We start from the raw sequence: 17,836 nt of genomic DNA on the forward strand, positions 1-17,836 counted from the left end.
CTATAAAGATAAAAAAAAAATAAAGATAATATGCCTGGTCCTTAGGGACACAGGGCAGCCAGTATGGATTGTATAATGATTAGGGCAGCAGTACTCAATTTTGCCTACATAGTAAAACCAACTGAAGAATTAAAAAACAAAAAACTGATGCCTACACCCATCTAAAACTAATTCGATCTGAACCTCTGGGGTAGGGCCAGGGATTGAATCATTCATGAAAGTGCCCCATGAAAGTCTAATGTGTAGCATAACTGGAGAATCACTGCTTTAGGACGTTTTCTTTCACCTCCTCACATAATGAAAAGATGGCCAAACATATGTGCCCTTTGGGGCACTGGCATATGAACAAAGAAAGATATCACAAGGAAATCAAAATCCCCAAGGGACACACTGATACACAACTATTCCTAGTGATATGGGGGCAGGGGTAATTTAGGAAGAAGTTGTGACCATGGATTTGCAATGCACTGCAGGGGTAGTTCACAGGTTTGAAATAACAGAACTTGGGAAGGTGAGCAGCATGCTAATTTAATCCAAGTTGAGTAACACCAACTGGAATCTAGAGTCTAGAATGTTGCTGTATGGACTGATGTGCAATGTTTACCTGCTATAGTGGTTGTTACTCATTTTACGTAGCTAAATTATTTACTACATTGATTTAAATTGAGTGGCCCTATAAATAAGGCCCCCAGGAGTGAAATGCCACAAGCATTTACCTGTCTACCTCCAAAGCAAGACTACAGAAACACGCAAAAACAAAGGGCAATTTGAAACAAGATTTACACTTAAAATTACTCATCTGGCATAAATAGAAAGCATGATTATTTCTAAGTGTAAGTGAATAGACATGCCATGGAATCCTTTTCTGGAAGGACTTACAGGTCTGGAGCAATCTTTAGCACTGAGTATACCGGGAAGGACGTTTAGAGCTCATTTTCACAGTCAAAGCCACAGATTGTAAATAAAGCGCTCATGTATGAAACTGGGACTAATGTGTGATTATAAGTTAAAAGGAATTTAAACAAACCCCAGACATCAGGACTGGAACTTTCAGGTAATCTTTGGTAAAAGTCAAACATTTGAAAACTATCAATTTGACTTGAATATAGACATGTTAACTGTATAGACTTAGGTATCAGCCTCCTCCATTAGGAACCAGCACCCTAGGGAGCGTCTGAGCAGCTCTTCTCAAGGTACTTGAGGTGCTACAGACCAGCATTGGCAGACTGGGAACTGCTCAGACAAGCACAGGGATTTAAAAAAAAAAAGAGAAAATCTAAAGTCCTCATTAGCTGATTCACTTTGTTATAAAGCAGAAACTAACACACCATTGTAAAGCAATTATATGTCAATAAAGATGTTAAAAAAAAAAATCTAAATTCCTGGTGAGATGCTCAGGTGATCCTTCTCCTCCACTCTAAGTCTTCCAGAAGACATCTTGAAAATATCCTGAAAAATAATAAAAAGGATAGGACTATGAATATAATCACTCACGACAGTAGAAACCAGGCACTAAGGATACGAGGGCATCAAGGAAATAGCAGGAACATGAGGAAATGTTGGAAATAATTTTGGTCTTTAGTCTTCAATATTTTACATATATACATATATTTTAACACATTAAATATTTTAATATATGTTGCAGATATATGCTATATATATTTATTAAACTGCACAAAAGTGCAGAATGGAGACACAGAGCCCATTTAAAGGCAGACAATCACAAAGGGAAATTAATTCTGGAACAGAGTTTAAGCCTTTCCTCCTGTGACCTGTCCCTGTGGCACACTCTCTCCTCTGCACCCATCTCTGGGGCCCTGTAATGGAGGCAAGGAGGATCTCACTGCTTCCTAGAGCTGTGCTTGCAGAGACGGGGGCTGTGACTTAGAGCTGCGAAGGGAACAGAAACTGGTTCCTGTGTGGCTTTGGCCACCCTGTCCGTCTCACCCAGCCCCCTGTCCTGATGGGCTTGGGGCTCAGCAGCCCAGAGTTGAAGGGGGTGTGTGTGCAGACACTGAGAAAGGGATGAGCCAACCCAAAGGGGGGATCTATTTAATCCTGCAGACAGGGCAGGCTTAAACTCACCATCAGCCGCGAAGTCTCTTAGGCCTTCCTGGGGTTCAGCGGAACATCTGGGTCTTCACTTCCTCTGTGCACTGCATGCTCTCGCTTCTCTTGGGCCCCAGTGCAATCGGGCTTTCCAGGGAGTGTTCCTGCGTCCCGTGCACTCTCTCCCCTGGGCTCTGACCCTCTCTCTTGGGAAAATCCCATTCTGAATTCTTCAGCTGCCCCGGACTCCTCACGGACTCCGCCTCCTGTGTGGGTTTAGCTTCCCCTCCCTCCCGAGCCGGCCCTGGCGGTGGGCAACCTTCCAGGTCAGAAGGTTGCCCTGCAGCCTCGACCTCAGCCTCCGTCTCCCAAGTCATTGTCGCCTCCTCCCCGCTCAGCGCTGTTTCCTCTACAGCCACCTTGTGTGCAGCTGCCGTTTCTCCGAGCGTCTCATCCACTCTGTGCCAGCTTTCCTCCCCAGCCGCATCTGAGAAGGAGAAGGCTTCATGCACTTCTGTTTGCCCCCCAGCTGTCTTCGAAACTGCCAACGCCTCCCGCTCTGCGGCTGGTCCTGTCCCTCCTCCTCCTTGGTGGCGACCTTCCCCAGCTACAACCACGCCCCGCGAGCCCCTGTCCCCCTCCGTGTCCCTGTTCTTCATCAGCCCTACCCCCCGAGTGGGCTCTTCAAAAGCCACCTCCTCTGGGTCCTCACCCATCACTTCTTCACTCAACTTTCCTGCCATGGTGGATTCTCCCTCGGGAACACCTTCTTGGATCCTGGCTGGGACAGCCGCTCCCTGTGGCCCCTGTAAAGGCCCTTCTTTATCCCTCTCCTCCCAGCCCATCAGGCTGTCTTGATGTTTGGCTGCACACTCCCGGGCATCGCCGGCAGGCCCGGGTGTCTGTGCCCGCCCTGAGAGCTCGCTTTCAGGGCCTCCTGACATCCCCCCTTCTGCAGGGCTCGCGCCCTCGTCCTGCTCTGCGGGGCCCACGTTCTCCCCGAGGCGCAGCCCTGCTCTGCCTCTGCGCCCTGTGTCTCCAGCTTCTCTCCGTCTTTCTCCTCCTTCTTTCCCCCAAACCGTTATGTTTTCCAGGGACTTTTCAAATCCAGGGGATGCTTCAGACATGGTCAGTGAATCCTCTCCTCGCGGCCCTGCGTCTTCAGTCAGTTCAGACGCCCGCACGGCTGCTTCAACCTCAGCACCATGCCCCATGTCATTTTGGGGGGCTTGTGTCTCTTCCTTGGGTCTTACTTCCTTCATGGGTTCCCCCTCATCCTCTTTCAACTTTTGCTCGTCTTCTAAAGAGTCTTCATCCTGAAGCGCCTTTGTCCTTGCCACCGCTTCCCTCTCAGATTTGGTTTCCCCAAGAGGTGTCTTTGGCCTCTCAGATTTCCTTCTCTCGCACGCTGCACCTGACTCCTCAGGTGACATTTCTTTCCTCTCATCTTCCTTCTTAGACTCTGACTCTATCTCAACCTCCTCCCTTTCCACAGGGCCCTTATGAAGTTCTTCAAGGCTGTCCTCCAAAACCCCCGTCCAAGTTGCCTGGGCCTTCACAGAAGTCCAGGAGCTCAAGGGCGTTTCCCTTCCCAGAACTGCCCCCCTCTCCTTGGCTGGCACCTCTCTCCGCAGGATGGCCTCCTCTACACCCTCCTCTTTCTCAGGTGTAGCTCCTCCGGGTCCCACGTCCTCTAGGTCTGTGGATGCTTCCCCCTCACTGTCCTCCACACCTGGCTTTGCAGACCCGGCCTCGCTCACAGCCGCTCCCTCAGACTCTCCCTTCTCTGGCCTCGCTGCCTCTCTCAGGGCCGCTGCCTGGCTTGTAAGCACCGCCTTCTTCTCACCCTGCTCCCGGTCAGAGGCTGCCATCTCCGTCTCCAGCACCGTTTGCTTCAAGGCCTGCTCCTCAGAAGCCTCCCCTTCATTCAGACCTCCAGAATCTCTTGCTGCTTCTCGTCCTCTGGGGTCTAACCCCTCCTTTTGTTGCCTTCTATCCCCTTCTGCTTCTGCCTCCGCCCCACTTACTACACCCTGAGGGATCGTTCTTTCCTCTGTAAACTGTCCTACTAATGCCAGCTGCTCTACTGTTGGCTTCCACTGCCCCAAGGGAACCTCATTAACCCCTGCTTTTCCCCACGGTGCTGCATCCCCTTTTTCTTCTGTGTCAGCATCCCTGTGTTGGGGACCTTCATCTTCCTCCACTGCTTCTTTCTTCTCCAGTGTATGCTCTTCTGATGCAACTTGCTTGGATTCCTTGTTTGAGCTGAGTGCTGCCCTTTCCTCCACCGCTAAATTCCTATTCAGTGCTATAAAATAAGGTTAGAAATCAAGGTTACTTTAATCAAAGTGCAGGGAGAAAATATTACAAAAAAATCTTAGATATATAAGAGATATTTATATATAATATCAAGGGGCTACTTATATTATCTATACAACATTTTCTTGGTTCTAGGATGCCATTGACTATAACATGTACCATGATTTAACAATGGCTTTTCGTGATGAAAAGAAATGGTATCAAATTTAATGGGCACATTGGTATTAAAGGAAAATTGAACATCAGAAATGTTGAAAACAAACAAAAAGTCCATGTCTTAAAATAATAAAATCTCTCTCTTTCTCTCTCTCTGTCACACACACACACACACACACACACACACACACACACACATATCCCACTTTCCTTTGAAATATTATGACTTGCAGAAAAAATTATGCAACAAGGAAAATAGTGAGGACTTAATTTTAAGAATCATTGTTCTCTATAGCACCATAATATGCCTGTTAGCTTATGTTTCTTGTACTCATATGGGCATTTAGCAACAGAATCATAATACAATGTGAGCTGATCATTCATTACCCCACACATTACTCCCATTAAAGCTACTATATCTAGATATAGTCATCAAATAACTTTGTAGTTCAAGGTAAGACTTTTTACTAAAGACACGAATTTGTATTATAGGTCAGAATACCTCCCATCTACATTCAGAAACTGATTTGCCTTTGGCAAAACAGGATCACAGAGCAAGACAGGACTTTTTAGTCTGGGACAATTTTCAATATAAATAACCTACTTGAAGTATTTCATAAGTTCTCATCCATAATTTCCTGCAAATCTGGGTGTTCTAGTTTTCATACTTCAATAAATACAAGTTCAATATGTTTCTTAGAAGGCTTCAAAAAGATTTCTTATTATTTAGCAAATACATGTATTTCTGTTGCAATGATCCATGCAAAATAAATAAAGGCATTTCAGGCCAAATACCAAAAGCATTTAAATTTTCCAGTTGCAGAATAATACTTAGGGAGATAGCTTCTAAAATGGTCACCTCAATGTTTTCTATCAATCTAATTTTTTTTCATTTGTAAAACACACTGGACTAGGTGCTATAAAATAAGTTATAAAACCAGGGTGTCAACCTCCAAATTATATAAATTTATAAAGTAGGCAAGTGTGTCTTCCTCACATTTTTTTCTCTTGCTTGCCCTTTTGTCTAGCCATCTTACCCCCACCCCATCACCAACAATCTCCCAGAAACCTAAAGCCCTAATCTTACTCACTTCGTCCCTATTCTGATACCCCATCTGGGAATGTCTTATAACTCCAGTTCCTCTCCAGACACCACACCTGGCTGTCCTTTTTGCTTTCCCTTGGCCTCTTGCCAGCTATTAAAATAAAACATTTTGAAGTAAGACAATAACAGCACATATTACATTTCCCTTAAAAATGCATTTGGGGGCTTCCCTGGTGGTACAGTGGTTGAAAGTCCACCTGCTGATGCAGAGGACATGGGTTCGTGCCCCAGTCCAGGAAGATCTCACATGCTGCGGAGCGGCTGGGCCCATGAGCCATGGCCGCTGAGCCTGCGCGTCCGGAGCCTGTGCTCCGCAAAGGGAGAGGCCACAACAGCGAGAGGCCCGCGTTCCGCCAAAAAATAATAATAATAATAAAATGTATTTGGAAGGTAACTTTATTCAAATGAATAACATAGAAACTTCAAGTCTATCAGCAGGGACGGTGTTGAGTTTTATAGGGGGTCCTCAGCATACCACAGCAGTTATTTACTAAATATAGAACCAAATGCTCACTCAGAGAACATGGAGCCAATTCACTTGAAAGAATACAGTTTGTTTTATTTTGTTACAGATTATTACTGGATTCAAAACAAATGAAAACCATCATTTGGAACAACAATGTATCAAGTCCCTTTAGTAGTATATGTGTTGTTATTCAAATTCCTGCATGAAAGTATATTAAAAAGTTGTCAGAGGAATCAGGCTCCCTGACTTCAGACTATACTACAAAGCTACAGTAATCGGGCTTCCCATTGGTGGTAATGTAACTTGATACAGCCAGTATGGAGGTTCCTCAAAAAACTAAAAATTGAACTACCATACAACCGAGCAATTCCACTACTGGGCATATAACCTGAGAAAACCATAATTCAAAAAGAGTCATGTACCACAAAGTTCATTGGAGCTCTATTTACAATAGCCAGTACATGGAAGCAACCTAAGTGTCCATCAACAGATGAATGCATAAAGAAGATGTGGCACATATATGCAATGGAATAATAGCCATAAAAAGAAACGAAATTATTTGTAGTGAGGTGGACGGACCTAGAGTCTGTCATACAGAGTGAAGTAAGTCAGAAAGAGAAAAACAAATATCATATGCTAACACATATATATGGAATCTAAAAAATAATTTTAAAAAATGGTTCTGAAGAACCTAGGAGCAGGACAGGAATAAAGACGCAGTCGTAGAGAATGGACTTGAGGACACGGGGAGGGGGAAGGGTAAGCTGGGATGAAGTGAGAAAGTGGCATTGACATATATACACTACCAAATGTAAAATAGATAGCTAGTGGGAAGTAGCGGCATAGCACAGGGAGATCAGCTCGGTGCTTTGTGTCACCTAGAGGGGTGGGATGGGGAGGGTGTGAGGGAGACACAAGAGGGAGGGGATATGGGGATATATGTATATGTATAGCTGATTCACTTTGTTATACAGCAGAAACTAACACACCATTGTACAGCAATTATACTCCAATAAAGATGTCTAAAAAAAAAGTCAGTTATGAAAAATATTTAAAGAAAGTCCTGTTTTGCTAAGCTGGCCTCTAAATTTATGGAATTAAAGAACATTCAGAAATACAGGGTAATAAAATTGCCTAGCCACCATGTAATAATATACTATGCCTAAATTCTAGGAGAGAAAATGCTAATGGCATCCAGCTGAGCTATTACATGCACACACACACACACACACACACACACACAGGGGAGTCAGACATGACATTTCTGAAGCAAGGGAGAAAGAGTGATTGAAGCCCTTCTAAGAAATATCAGTACAAAAATATGACGTGTTCTTGATAGCAACCTCATGGGCTTTTGGGGGAAACATATAACGAATATAAGAAAGTGAGCAATGTTCACAAACAAGGGAAATCTGATTTAGTGGCTGAGTGTGTACTGGGTGAGAATGCCAGCTCTGCCACGTAGTTGTACGAACTTGGGAAATAACACTTCTCTAAGCCTTCATTCTCTTATCCATATAACGGGAATAGCAACACTTGACTCAGAGAATCCTTGTGAGAGTAAACCATGAAATGCTTAGCACAGCGCCTGGCACACAGGAAGCCCTAACAAACCTTCCTTACACACTCCCCTCCCACTGTGTACAACGTATGATATTTTCTTGTTTGAATTGGATTTAATAGACAACAACTACTCTACCTGCCTTGCAGAAGTTTGGGGAGGTACACTAGAACTCCTCTGGTTGAACGCCCACTACGAAAGATTTGGATTCTCAAAGCTCAGTGTCCTTCTGCAACTCAGCCCACTCCAAGTTCAAGTGTCACCTGGTCCTCTCCACATGGCTCCGGGGGAACGGGAGCTCAGGGAACCAGTGCAAGTACAAATCATCTGGCTGCTTCTATTTATTGTGAGTAATAAAGTCCTTTTTCTCTGACTGAGGAGTTTTGTGTCTTCTGATGTAACTGTGGCTGGCTAACTTATTTACTTGATAATAGAGTGAAATCTCATATACCTCCCAGCACTTGATGCCTGTTATTAAAAATTGGGGGTGGGGGTACTGTGACCATATGAGGAATAAAATGAATCACCCTCCCCCTGCCAACTGCCACGCACACATACGTGTATTCAAATCAGGGTGTTTTTTAAAATTCATCCACTAAATATAGGGAAACCTGATTTCAAGGACACGGGCTGTTTGACCAGATATGTATGAGTCATGGTCTGTTGAGTCACTCTAACGTGCACTCTTGCAGCTGGAATACTCATCACCAAGAGCCAGGTCGTTTGCTGATGGCAATGAATACTTCCTGAATTTTAAAAAATAAGGAGTTCAAGTAAATCCTCATGAAATGTGCCTGGGCTCTTCATGTCTCCAGTGGGTCAGTTAGGTATATCCACCTACCTGGCCAGCTAACTGGGAGGCAGGCTAAGAAATAAGACTGGTCTGAAAATCCCTACCAGTATTTTTCATTATCTGAAGTCCTTTTTTAAAAAATTCTAAGCACCACTGTATTCAAAAAAGAATGATAACTTTCATATCTGCGGTCAGCTCCAAAGCTCCCCTTAATGCCTCCACCTCCTGCCATCATATTCACTAGTTGAAAAGAAAATAAAGGTGGTAGAAGGAGGAAACAAGGATAGGAAGATGAAAGATGGAAACAGCACTGTCTTTTGCAGAGGATTTCTGAAGGTCTTTCCTAGGTAATGATGTGCCCTTACCTGCACCTGTGTCAATCTCCACCTTCCTTGAGTGCTTCTCTCCTCCGTCTGCACTGCTAACACCAGACTCAGAGTCATAGTGGCAGTGGCAGCCAGGACCCACATCTTCAGCTACTACCTGTCCAACTGATTGGAGACCATATAAAATATCAAAAGGTGTTTAAAACAGGTCATGGGAACATTGTACAGTGGAACAGCAGCAAGTGGGATTAATTTAAAAGCATTAAAATATGACTCTTTTTAATATTTATTAAGATTAAACAGAGTTCAAGCTATGATTTCAAAAAGAAAACACAATAGAAGATCATGAGGTAAAGAAATCCATGTAAAGAAATACTTGCATTAAAAAAAAACAAGGCAATAGCCAGAAGCAGTGATGGATTTGTCAAATACACATGCAATGAGATGACTGCAAAGGAGTTTAGTTGCCTTTTGCTTTTTAGAAACATGTTATGGCTTTTATAATCCCAATCATCACTGTTCTATTAGATTTCTAAAACTACCAGAACTGACTATACTATAAGCATTTCATCCATTAGTAGATTTTAGTGATTTGACCCCAATACTCACTCCATGTGACCAGAGCAAAAAAGCTATTGCATGATTCTTATAAATTTGACAGTAAAAGCTGTTGTAGAGATTCCTGTTATCTGCTGCTGATTACTGGCACTGAACCTTAGGAACACAAAGACCTAAGAAGTTCAAGTCCCATACTAACTGTGTCAGCTTGGGTAAGTTCTTTGGCCTAAGCCTAAGCCTCAGTTTACCCATCTGTCAAAAAGAGATATCTACTCAGTGGTTATATTGGGAGGATTAAATGAAATAATACCTGTAGAACATGCTTATATTTCACTTATTAGCAAGTGCCTGAGCACCTAATAAATAATAATAGATGATAAAATGATGAGCATGTCTATTATAAGTATTATCGCCCAACCTGATAATTCTCGACAACACTTTAATATCCATTAACTTTGTCTTTAGTGTCTGACACATCCTTGTCTATATCCCTTGCCTATCATCTGATGACCTGTGTCTCTAAATCCCTGACATCTTTCATTATGCCACCTCCTGGTTAACAAAAGTTCACTCAAATAACACTAGACCTAGATTTGCCCTCCTAGATAAGAGCACAGTTTCTCCAAAATACCCTTTTCCCCCTCCCTCCCTCCCTCGCTCTCTATCTCTCCCTTTCCTTCTCTACCTACCTTCTCTCTTCCTTTCTTGCTTTCTTTCCTCTCAGATATTCTGAGCAATTTGGTCCAAAGACTGTACTTCAAGAAAAAACACAACTAGAATGTGGTCCCTTGCTCAGTTTAAGGTGGATTGCTAAGGAGCAGTTAGTTACTTACTGATCCCGCTGTGTTTGGAAACAAATAGTGAAATATCTGCCTCATGTGGCTTTTGGAGAAAAAATGGAATGACTTAACCATAGTAATCTTAAGAGAACAAACATGGAAATGAAAAGAGGTGCATCACATAGTTCCAATGTATTCTCTTTAAAACAATTTTTGAACGTCAGTTTTCCTCATTCATCCAATACACCAAATAAAAAATGTCTTTTACAGTAATTTAAAGATGATGTCAACTCATGAAACTTAGGTTATAGTTGGATTTTTTAAAACCAAGTCAACCTTTAGTTTAGTAACTTTATAACACAGTACCTATAAGTTAAATATCATCTTACCCACAGCACTGTATAACTAGAGAGTTTAAATAGTGTTTTAGGTCTTTGTGTATAAATCTGCTTTGCTGACTAAGCAATAGAAATCCCAAGGATGGTAGGCAGGAGAGTGGGAGGAAGCCTGATTTGGTATCAATTACTGAAGCTTTGTTTCATCAGAGCCAACAGGACATCTAGGTTTCTCCCCCAAGTAGTCCACAGGCTAAAAAGAAATATGGTTTATTTTACAAATATTGAATCAGTATGTTGTACACCTGAAATTAATATAATGCTGTATGTCAATTATACATCAATTGAAAATTTTTTCAATATGGTTTACAAAAATAATAATAAACAATTATCAGCTATTGAACCAAAAGACTATTCTAAGAAGCCAAACAATACTAGCATAATCTGAAAATTACAACTCACTCAGAATTGCCTGAAGCATGTAATCCTTCTGTCTCAGGACTGTAATCACCACTTGCCCATGTCAGCTGGCTTGCCCCTGGAGGGTTAGGCTTTGGAAGTCGATGAGAGCCTGGACAGTTAGGTGCTGCCTGCTTCAGATTCAGCAAGAATGGGACACTGGCCTGAGCATTAAGGATTTATTAGGTGTGAGATCAGAAAAGACCCCACCTGGTCATTTTTTTCTCAGATGTTCTTCTGAAACTGAAACTTAAAAGCAAGACCTTGGCCAGTGTCTGACTTTGACTGTTTTCCACCTACAGTAAAGGAGGACTATGCATGCTGAGACTCCCATGCCAGCAATGTGACACATCACCCTGTTTCCTCTATCTATTTAGCCCTTCATCCCTCAAGGCTCTGCTCCTTCACCTTGCTATAAAGATGACCATTAAAAGCAAAGAGAGTTGTCAGTTCCCACAGCATCTGTAGCAAAATGGAAGAGGCTCAAACAGAGAATTTCACAGAAAAATACTTTTTCCATTCAAATGATATAGGATATTTCAAGATGTTTTTAAAATACCACAATATTATTGCATTCCAATGTGAGCTTTTTTTATTATGAAAACAAACATATTTTAAAATAATATAAACATTGTACTTCCCCAAAATATGAAAATAGTACATATTCACTACTTAAAGCTTGAAACAATAAAAAGTACAGAGAGGAAAACAAAAATATCCTAGTTTCACCACTCAGAAACAAATACTAGTTAACATTTTGGCAGATTTCTCAGTACCTTTTACTCTTATTTAGATGACATTTTGTATCCCATTTTATTCACTTAGCAATATATTGTGACTATATCCACATATCATTAAATAAGAACTATTCTTCAATAACTGCACAGAATATTCTAATAAGGTTTTACTAAAATTTGGCTAACCAACTGCCTAGTGTTAAATATTCAATTATTTCCATTTTTGTGATTAAAAAGCTACTTAAAATACTACTTATAATTATTTTATTATTTCTGACTATTGCCTTAGGATCAACTGTTGGAACTGGAATTGCTGGGTCAAAGATAATTTTTAGAAGTTTTGATATATGTTTCTCTTTGTACTTCAAAAAAGGAGGTATCAATTAACAATTTCACCTATAATGATGAGAGGCCTTACGTCCCTGTACTATTGCTGACAGTTCTCAATTTCCACCAATTCTTTCTAAATTTGATAATTTAGTTATTGAAAAGTGGTAGCAAGGATATGGTTTGCAATATTAGTAGGCAAGCTTTCCAAACTCATTCCCTCTCCTCTGCTTGCTTTGAAACTACACAAATTGTTCCCATCTTAAAACATGCTAAGAAGAATAACTGAGGCAGAAGAACGGATAAGTGACATGGAAGATAAAATAGTGGAAATAACTACCGCACAGCACAATAAAGAAAAAAGAATGAAAAGAATTGAGGACAATCTCAGAGACCTTTGGGACAACATTAAATGCACCTACATTTGAATTATAGGGGTCCCAGAAGAAGAGAAAAAAAAAAGCGATTGAAAAAATATTTGAAGAGATTATAGTTCACAACTTCTCTAATATGGGTAAGGAAATAGTCAATCAATTCCAGGAAGCGCAGAGAGTCCCATACAGGATAAATCCAAGGACAAACACACTAAGACACATATTAATCAAACTATCAAAAATTAAATACAAAGAAAAAATATTAAAAGCAGCAAGGGAAAAGCAACAATTAACATATAAAGGAATCCCCATAACCATCTTTTGGCAGAAACTCTGCAAGCCAAAAGGGAGTGGCAGGACATATTTAAAGTGATGAAAGGGAAAAACCGACAACCAAGATTACCCAGCAAGGATCTCATTCAGATTCGATGGAGAAATGAGCACCTTTACAGATAAGCAAAAGGTAAGAGAATTCAGAACCACCAAACCAGCTCTACAACAAATGCGAAAGGAACTTCTCTAGGCAGGAAACACAAGAGAAGGAAAAGACTTACAATGACAAACCCAAAACAATTAAGAAAATGGTAATAGGAAAAAACATATCGATAATTACCTTAAATGTAAATGGACTAAATGCTCTAACCAAAAGACATACACTGGCTGAATGGACACAAAAACAAGGCCCATATATAGGTTGTCTACAGGAGACCCACTTCAGACCTAGGGACCCATACAGACTGAAAGTGAGGGGATGGAAAAAGATATTCCATGCAAATGGAAATCAAAAGAAAGCTGCAGTAGCAATTCTCATACCAGACAGAACAGACTTTAAAATAAAGACTATTTCAAGAGACAAAGAAGGACACTACAGAATGATCAAGGGATCAATCCAAGAAGAAGATATAACAATTGTAAATATTTATGCACCCAACATAGGAGTACCTCAATACATAAGGCAAATGCTAACAGCCATAAAAGGGGAAACTGACAGTAACACAATCATAGTATGGGACTTTAACACCCCACTTTCACCAAGGACAGATCATCCAAAATGAAAATAAATAAGGAAACACAAGCTTTAAATGATACATTAAACAAGATGGCCTTAATTGATATTTATAGGACATTCCATCCAAAAACAACAGGATACACTTTCTTCTCAAATGCTCATGGAACATTCTCCAGGATAGACCATATCTTGGGTCACAAATCAAGCCTTGGTAAATTTAAGAATATTTAAATTGTTTCAAGTATCTTTTCCGACCACAACGCTATGAGACTAGATATCAATTACAGGAAATAATCTGTAAGAAATACAAACACATGGAAGCTAAACAACACACTACTTAGTAATCAACAGATCACTGAATAAATCAAAGAGGAAATCAAAAAATACCTAGAAACAAATGACAATGAAAACACGATGACCCAAAACTTATGGGATGCAGCAAAAGCAGTTCTAAGAAGGAAGTTTATACCAATACAATCCTACCTTAAGAAACAAAAAACATCTCAAATAAACAAACTAACCTTACACCTAGAGCAATTAGAGAAAGAAGAACAAAAAAACCCCAAAGTTAACAGAAGGAAAGAAATCATAAAGATGAGATCAGCAATAAATGAAAAAGGAGTAAAGGAAACAATAGCAAAGATCAATAAAACTAACAGCTGGTTCTTGAGAAGATAAAAAAAATTTGATAAACCATTAGCTGGACTCATCAAGAAAAAAAGGGAGAAGATTCAAATCATTAGAATTAGAAATGAACAAGGAGAAGTAACAAGTTACACTGCAGAAATACAACGGATCATGAGAGATTTCTACAAGCAAATATATGCCAATAAAATGGACAACCTGGAAGAAATGGACAAATTCTTAGAAAAGCACAACCTTCCAAGACTGAACCAGGAAGGAATAGAAAATATAAACAGACCAATCACAAGCACTGAAATTGAAACTGTGATTTAAAATCTTCCAACAAACAAAAATCCAGGACCAGATGGCTTCACAGGCAAATTCTATCAAAAATTTAGAGAAGAGCTAACACCTATCCTTCTCAAACTCTTCCAAAATATAGCAGAGGGAGGAACACTCCCAAACTCATTCTATGAGCCCACCATCACCCTGATACCAAAACCAGACCAAGATGTCACAAAAAAAGAAAACTACAGGCCAATATCACTGATGAACATAGATGCAAAAATCCTCAACAAAATACTAGCAAACAGAATCCAACAGCACATTAAAAGGATCATACACCATGATCCAGTGGGGTTTATCCCAGGAATGCAAAGATGCTTCAATATACACAAATCAATCAATGTGATACACCATATTAACAAATTGAAGGAGAAAAAACATATAATCATCTCAATAGATGCAGGGAAAGCTTTTGACAAAATTCAACACCCATTTATGATAAAAACCCTGCAGAAAGTAGGCATAGAGGGAACTTACCTCAACATAATAAAGGTCATTTATGACAAACCCACAGCCAACATCATTCTCAATGGTCTACTAAGATGAAACCATGTCTACTAAGATCAGGTAGACTGAAACCATGTCTACTAAGATCAGGAACCAGAAAAGGCTGTCCATTCTCACCACTATTATTCAACATAGTTTTGGAAGTTTTAGCCACAGCAATCAGAGAAGAAAAAGAAATAAAAGGAATCCAAATCAGAAAAGAAGAAGTAAAGCTGTCACTGTTTGCAGATGACATGATACTATACATAGAGAATCCTAAAGATGCTACCAGAAGACTACTAGAGCTAATCAATGAATTTGGTAAAGTAGCAGGTTATAAAATTAATGCACAGAACTCTCATGCATTCCTCTACACTAATGATGAAAAATCTGAAAGAGAAATTAAGGAAACAGTCCCATTTACCACTGCATCAAACTCCAGACTATACTACAAAGCTACAGTAATCAAGACAGTATGGTACTGGCACAAAAACAGAAATATAGATCACTGGAACAGGATAGAAAGCCCAGAGCCACACCCACACACATATGGTCACCTTATCTTTGATAAAGGAGGCAATAATATACAGTGCAGAAAAGACAGCCACTTCAATAAGTGGTGCTGGTTAAACTGGACAGCTACATGTAAAAGAATGAAATTAGAACACCCCCTAACAAATACCATACACAAAAATAAACTCAAAACAGATTAAAGACTTAAATGTAAGGCCAGACACTATAAAGCTCTTAGAGGAAAACATAGGCAGAACACTCCATAACATAAATCATAGCAAGATCATTTTTGACCCACCTCTGAGAGAAATGGAAATAAAAACAAAAATAAACAAATGGGACCTAATGAAACTTAAAAGCTTTTGCACAGCAAAGGAAACCATAAACAAGACAAACAGACAACCCTCAGAATGGGAGAAAATATTTGCAAACGAAGCAACTGACAAAGGATTAATCTCTAAAATATACAAGCAGCTCATGCAGCTCAATATCAAAAAATCAAACAACACAATCCAAGAATGGGCAGAAGACTTAAATAGACATTTTTCCAAAGATATAGAGATTGCCAACAAACACATGAAAGGATGCTCAACATCACTAATCATTAGAGAAATGCAAATCAAAACTACAATGAGGTATCACCTCACACTGGTCAGAATGGCCATCATCAAAAAATGTACAAACAGTAAATGCTGGAGAGAGTGTGGAGAAAGGGAACCCTCTTGCACTGTTGGTGGGAATGTAACTTGATAGAGCCAGTATGGAGAACAGTATGGAGTTTCCTCAAAAACTAAAAATTGAACTACCATACAACCGAGCAATCCCACTACTGGGCATATACCCTGAGAAAACCATAATTCAAAAAGAATCATGTATCACAATGTTCATTGGAGCTCTATTTACAATAGCCAGGACATGGAAGCAACCTAAGTGTCCATCGATAGATGAATGGATAAAGAAGATGTGGCACATATATACAATGGAATATTACTCAGCTGTAAAAAGAAACCAAATTGATTTGCTTGTAGTGAGGTGGATGGAGCAAGAGACTGTCATACAGAGTGAAGTAAGTCAGAAAGAGAAAAACCAATACCATATGCTAACACATATATATGGAATCTAAAAAAAAATAAATGGTTCTGAAGAACCTAGGGGCAGGACAGGAATAAAGACACCGACATAGAGAATGGACTTCAGGACATGGGGAGGGGGAAGGGTAAGCTGGCAGGAAGTGAGAGAGTAACGTGAACATATATACACTACCAAAGGTAAAACATATTGTTAGTGGGAAGCAGCTGCATAGCACAGGGAGATCACCTCAGTGCTTTGTGTCCACCTAGAGGGGTGGGAGGGAGACACAAGAGGGAGGAGATATGGGGATATATGTATATGTATAGCTGATTCAATTTGTTATACAGCAGAAACTAACACACCATTGTAAAGCAATTATACGCCAATAAATATGTTTTTTTAAAAAATGCTAAGTATCTTGAGCAATTCTATATGAGAAGAATGTTTTGCCAAGAACTTTTCATTTGAATTTTAAGAACATAAGAAGGCAATAAAAGCTGAGTAAATATATATGCAGGTTTATTCCAAGTTCCCAGTCACCTTGAAAACTTTGCGTGTTCTTTGATCATTCTTTGTGTAGCCAATCAATTATCTTCCCAACAACTCACTATGACAAAATTCATGACTTACATCATCTACCTATACAGTAGAGATGTTCCTGTGTTACCTTTGTCATTGAAACATTGCTTACAAAGATCCAGGATTAATCACAACTCAAGACCACAGCTGTTCGAAGATAACATACTCAGAAAGCTAAATTCTATCCTCCACACAGTAGCAAGAATCTTTTCAAAACTTTCAGCTCATGTCATTTGTATGCACTAATTTTTCCAATGGCTTCCTACCTCAGAATAAACTCCTCCCAATGGCGTATAAGTTTTTCCCTCTGGCCTCATTTCCTCCAGTCTCTGCCTTGTCCATTCTGCTCCTGTCACACTGACCTCCTTCCAAATTCTTCACTCAACAACGATGCTCCCAGTTTAGACTCTGTGCATTTGCTGGGCCTTCTGCTTCCTGTGCTCCTTCTTCACATGACAGAGTGGCTCACCCCGGCACCTCATTCTGGTCTTTGCTCAAATGTCCCTCACTGAGAGAGGACAGCCCTAAAAAATACTACCCCTTCCTCAAACCATCACTCTATGTCCTTACCTTGACTTTCTTTTCTGCTAGCACTTAGCCCAGATGCCCCATTACATGTTTATCTTTCACTTGTTAGGCACATCTCCTCCTCGAATATAAGCTCCCATATAGGGAAGGACTTCGTTATGTTCACACCAGGAACAGTGTGGCATAAAGCAGATACCTAACAAGTATTTCAGAAGAAATCTATTGAAACAAACAGCCATATGCTTTCACAATTCATTCAGAAATTGTATTTAGACTGCAACTCATAACACGTGATTTTCTTGTTCTTTCATCGAGACCATTTTATCCTGCCTATGGG

The 17,836-nt window shown here is 40.3% G+C and overlaps 1 protein-coding gene across 1 annotated transcript in view; it reads right to left on the reverse strand.

Annotated features, from left to right (window-relative positions):
- Window positions 1-2,103: 2,103 nt before the first annotated feature.
- ERICH3 (glutamate rich 3) overlaps window positions 2,104-17,836 on the reverse strand; it is a 91,426-nt gene continuing 75,693 nt past the window's right edge. Inside the window, 4 exon segments of the mRNA XM_024734562.1 lie at window positions 2,104-2,366; window positions 2,369-4,347; window positions 5,786-5,799; window positions 12,833-12,861. Of these exon segments, the coding sequence (XP_024590330.1) occupies window positions 2,104-2,366; window positions 2,369-4,347; window positions 5,786-5,799; window positions 12,833-12,861 (2,285 nt within the window).

Source organism: Neophocaena asiaeorientalis, unplaced genomic scaffold (genome assembly GCF_003031525.2).
Source record: "Neophocaena asiaeorientalis asiaeorientalis breed wild unplaced genomic scaffold, Neophocaena_asiaeorientalis_V1.1 scaffold15, whole genome shotgun sequence".
Lineage (NCBI taxonomy): Eukaryota > Metazoa > Chordata > Mammalia > Artiodactyla > Phocoenidae > Neophocaena > Neophocaena asiaeorientalis.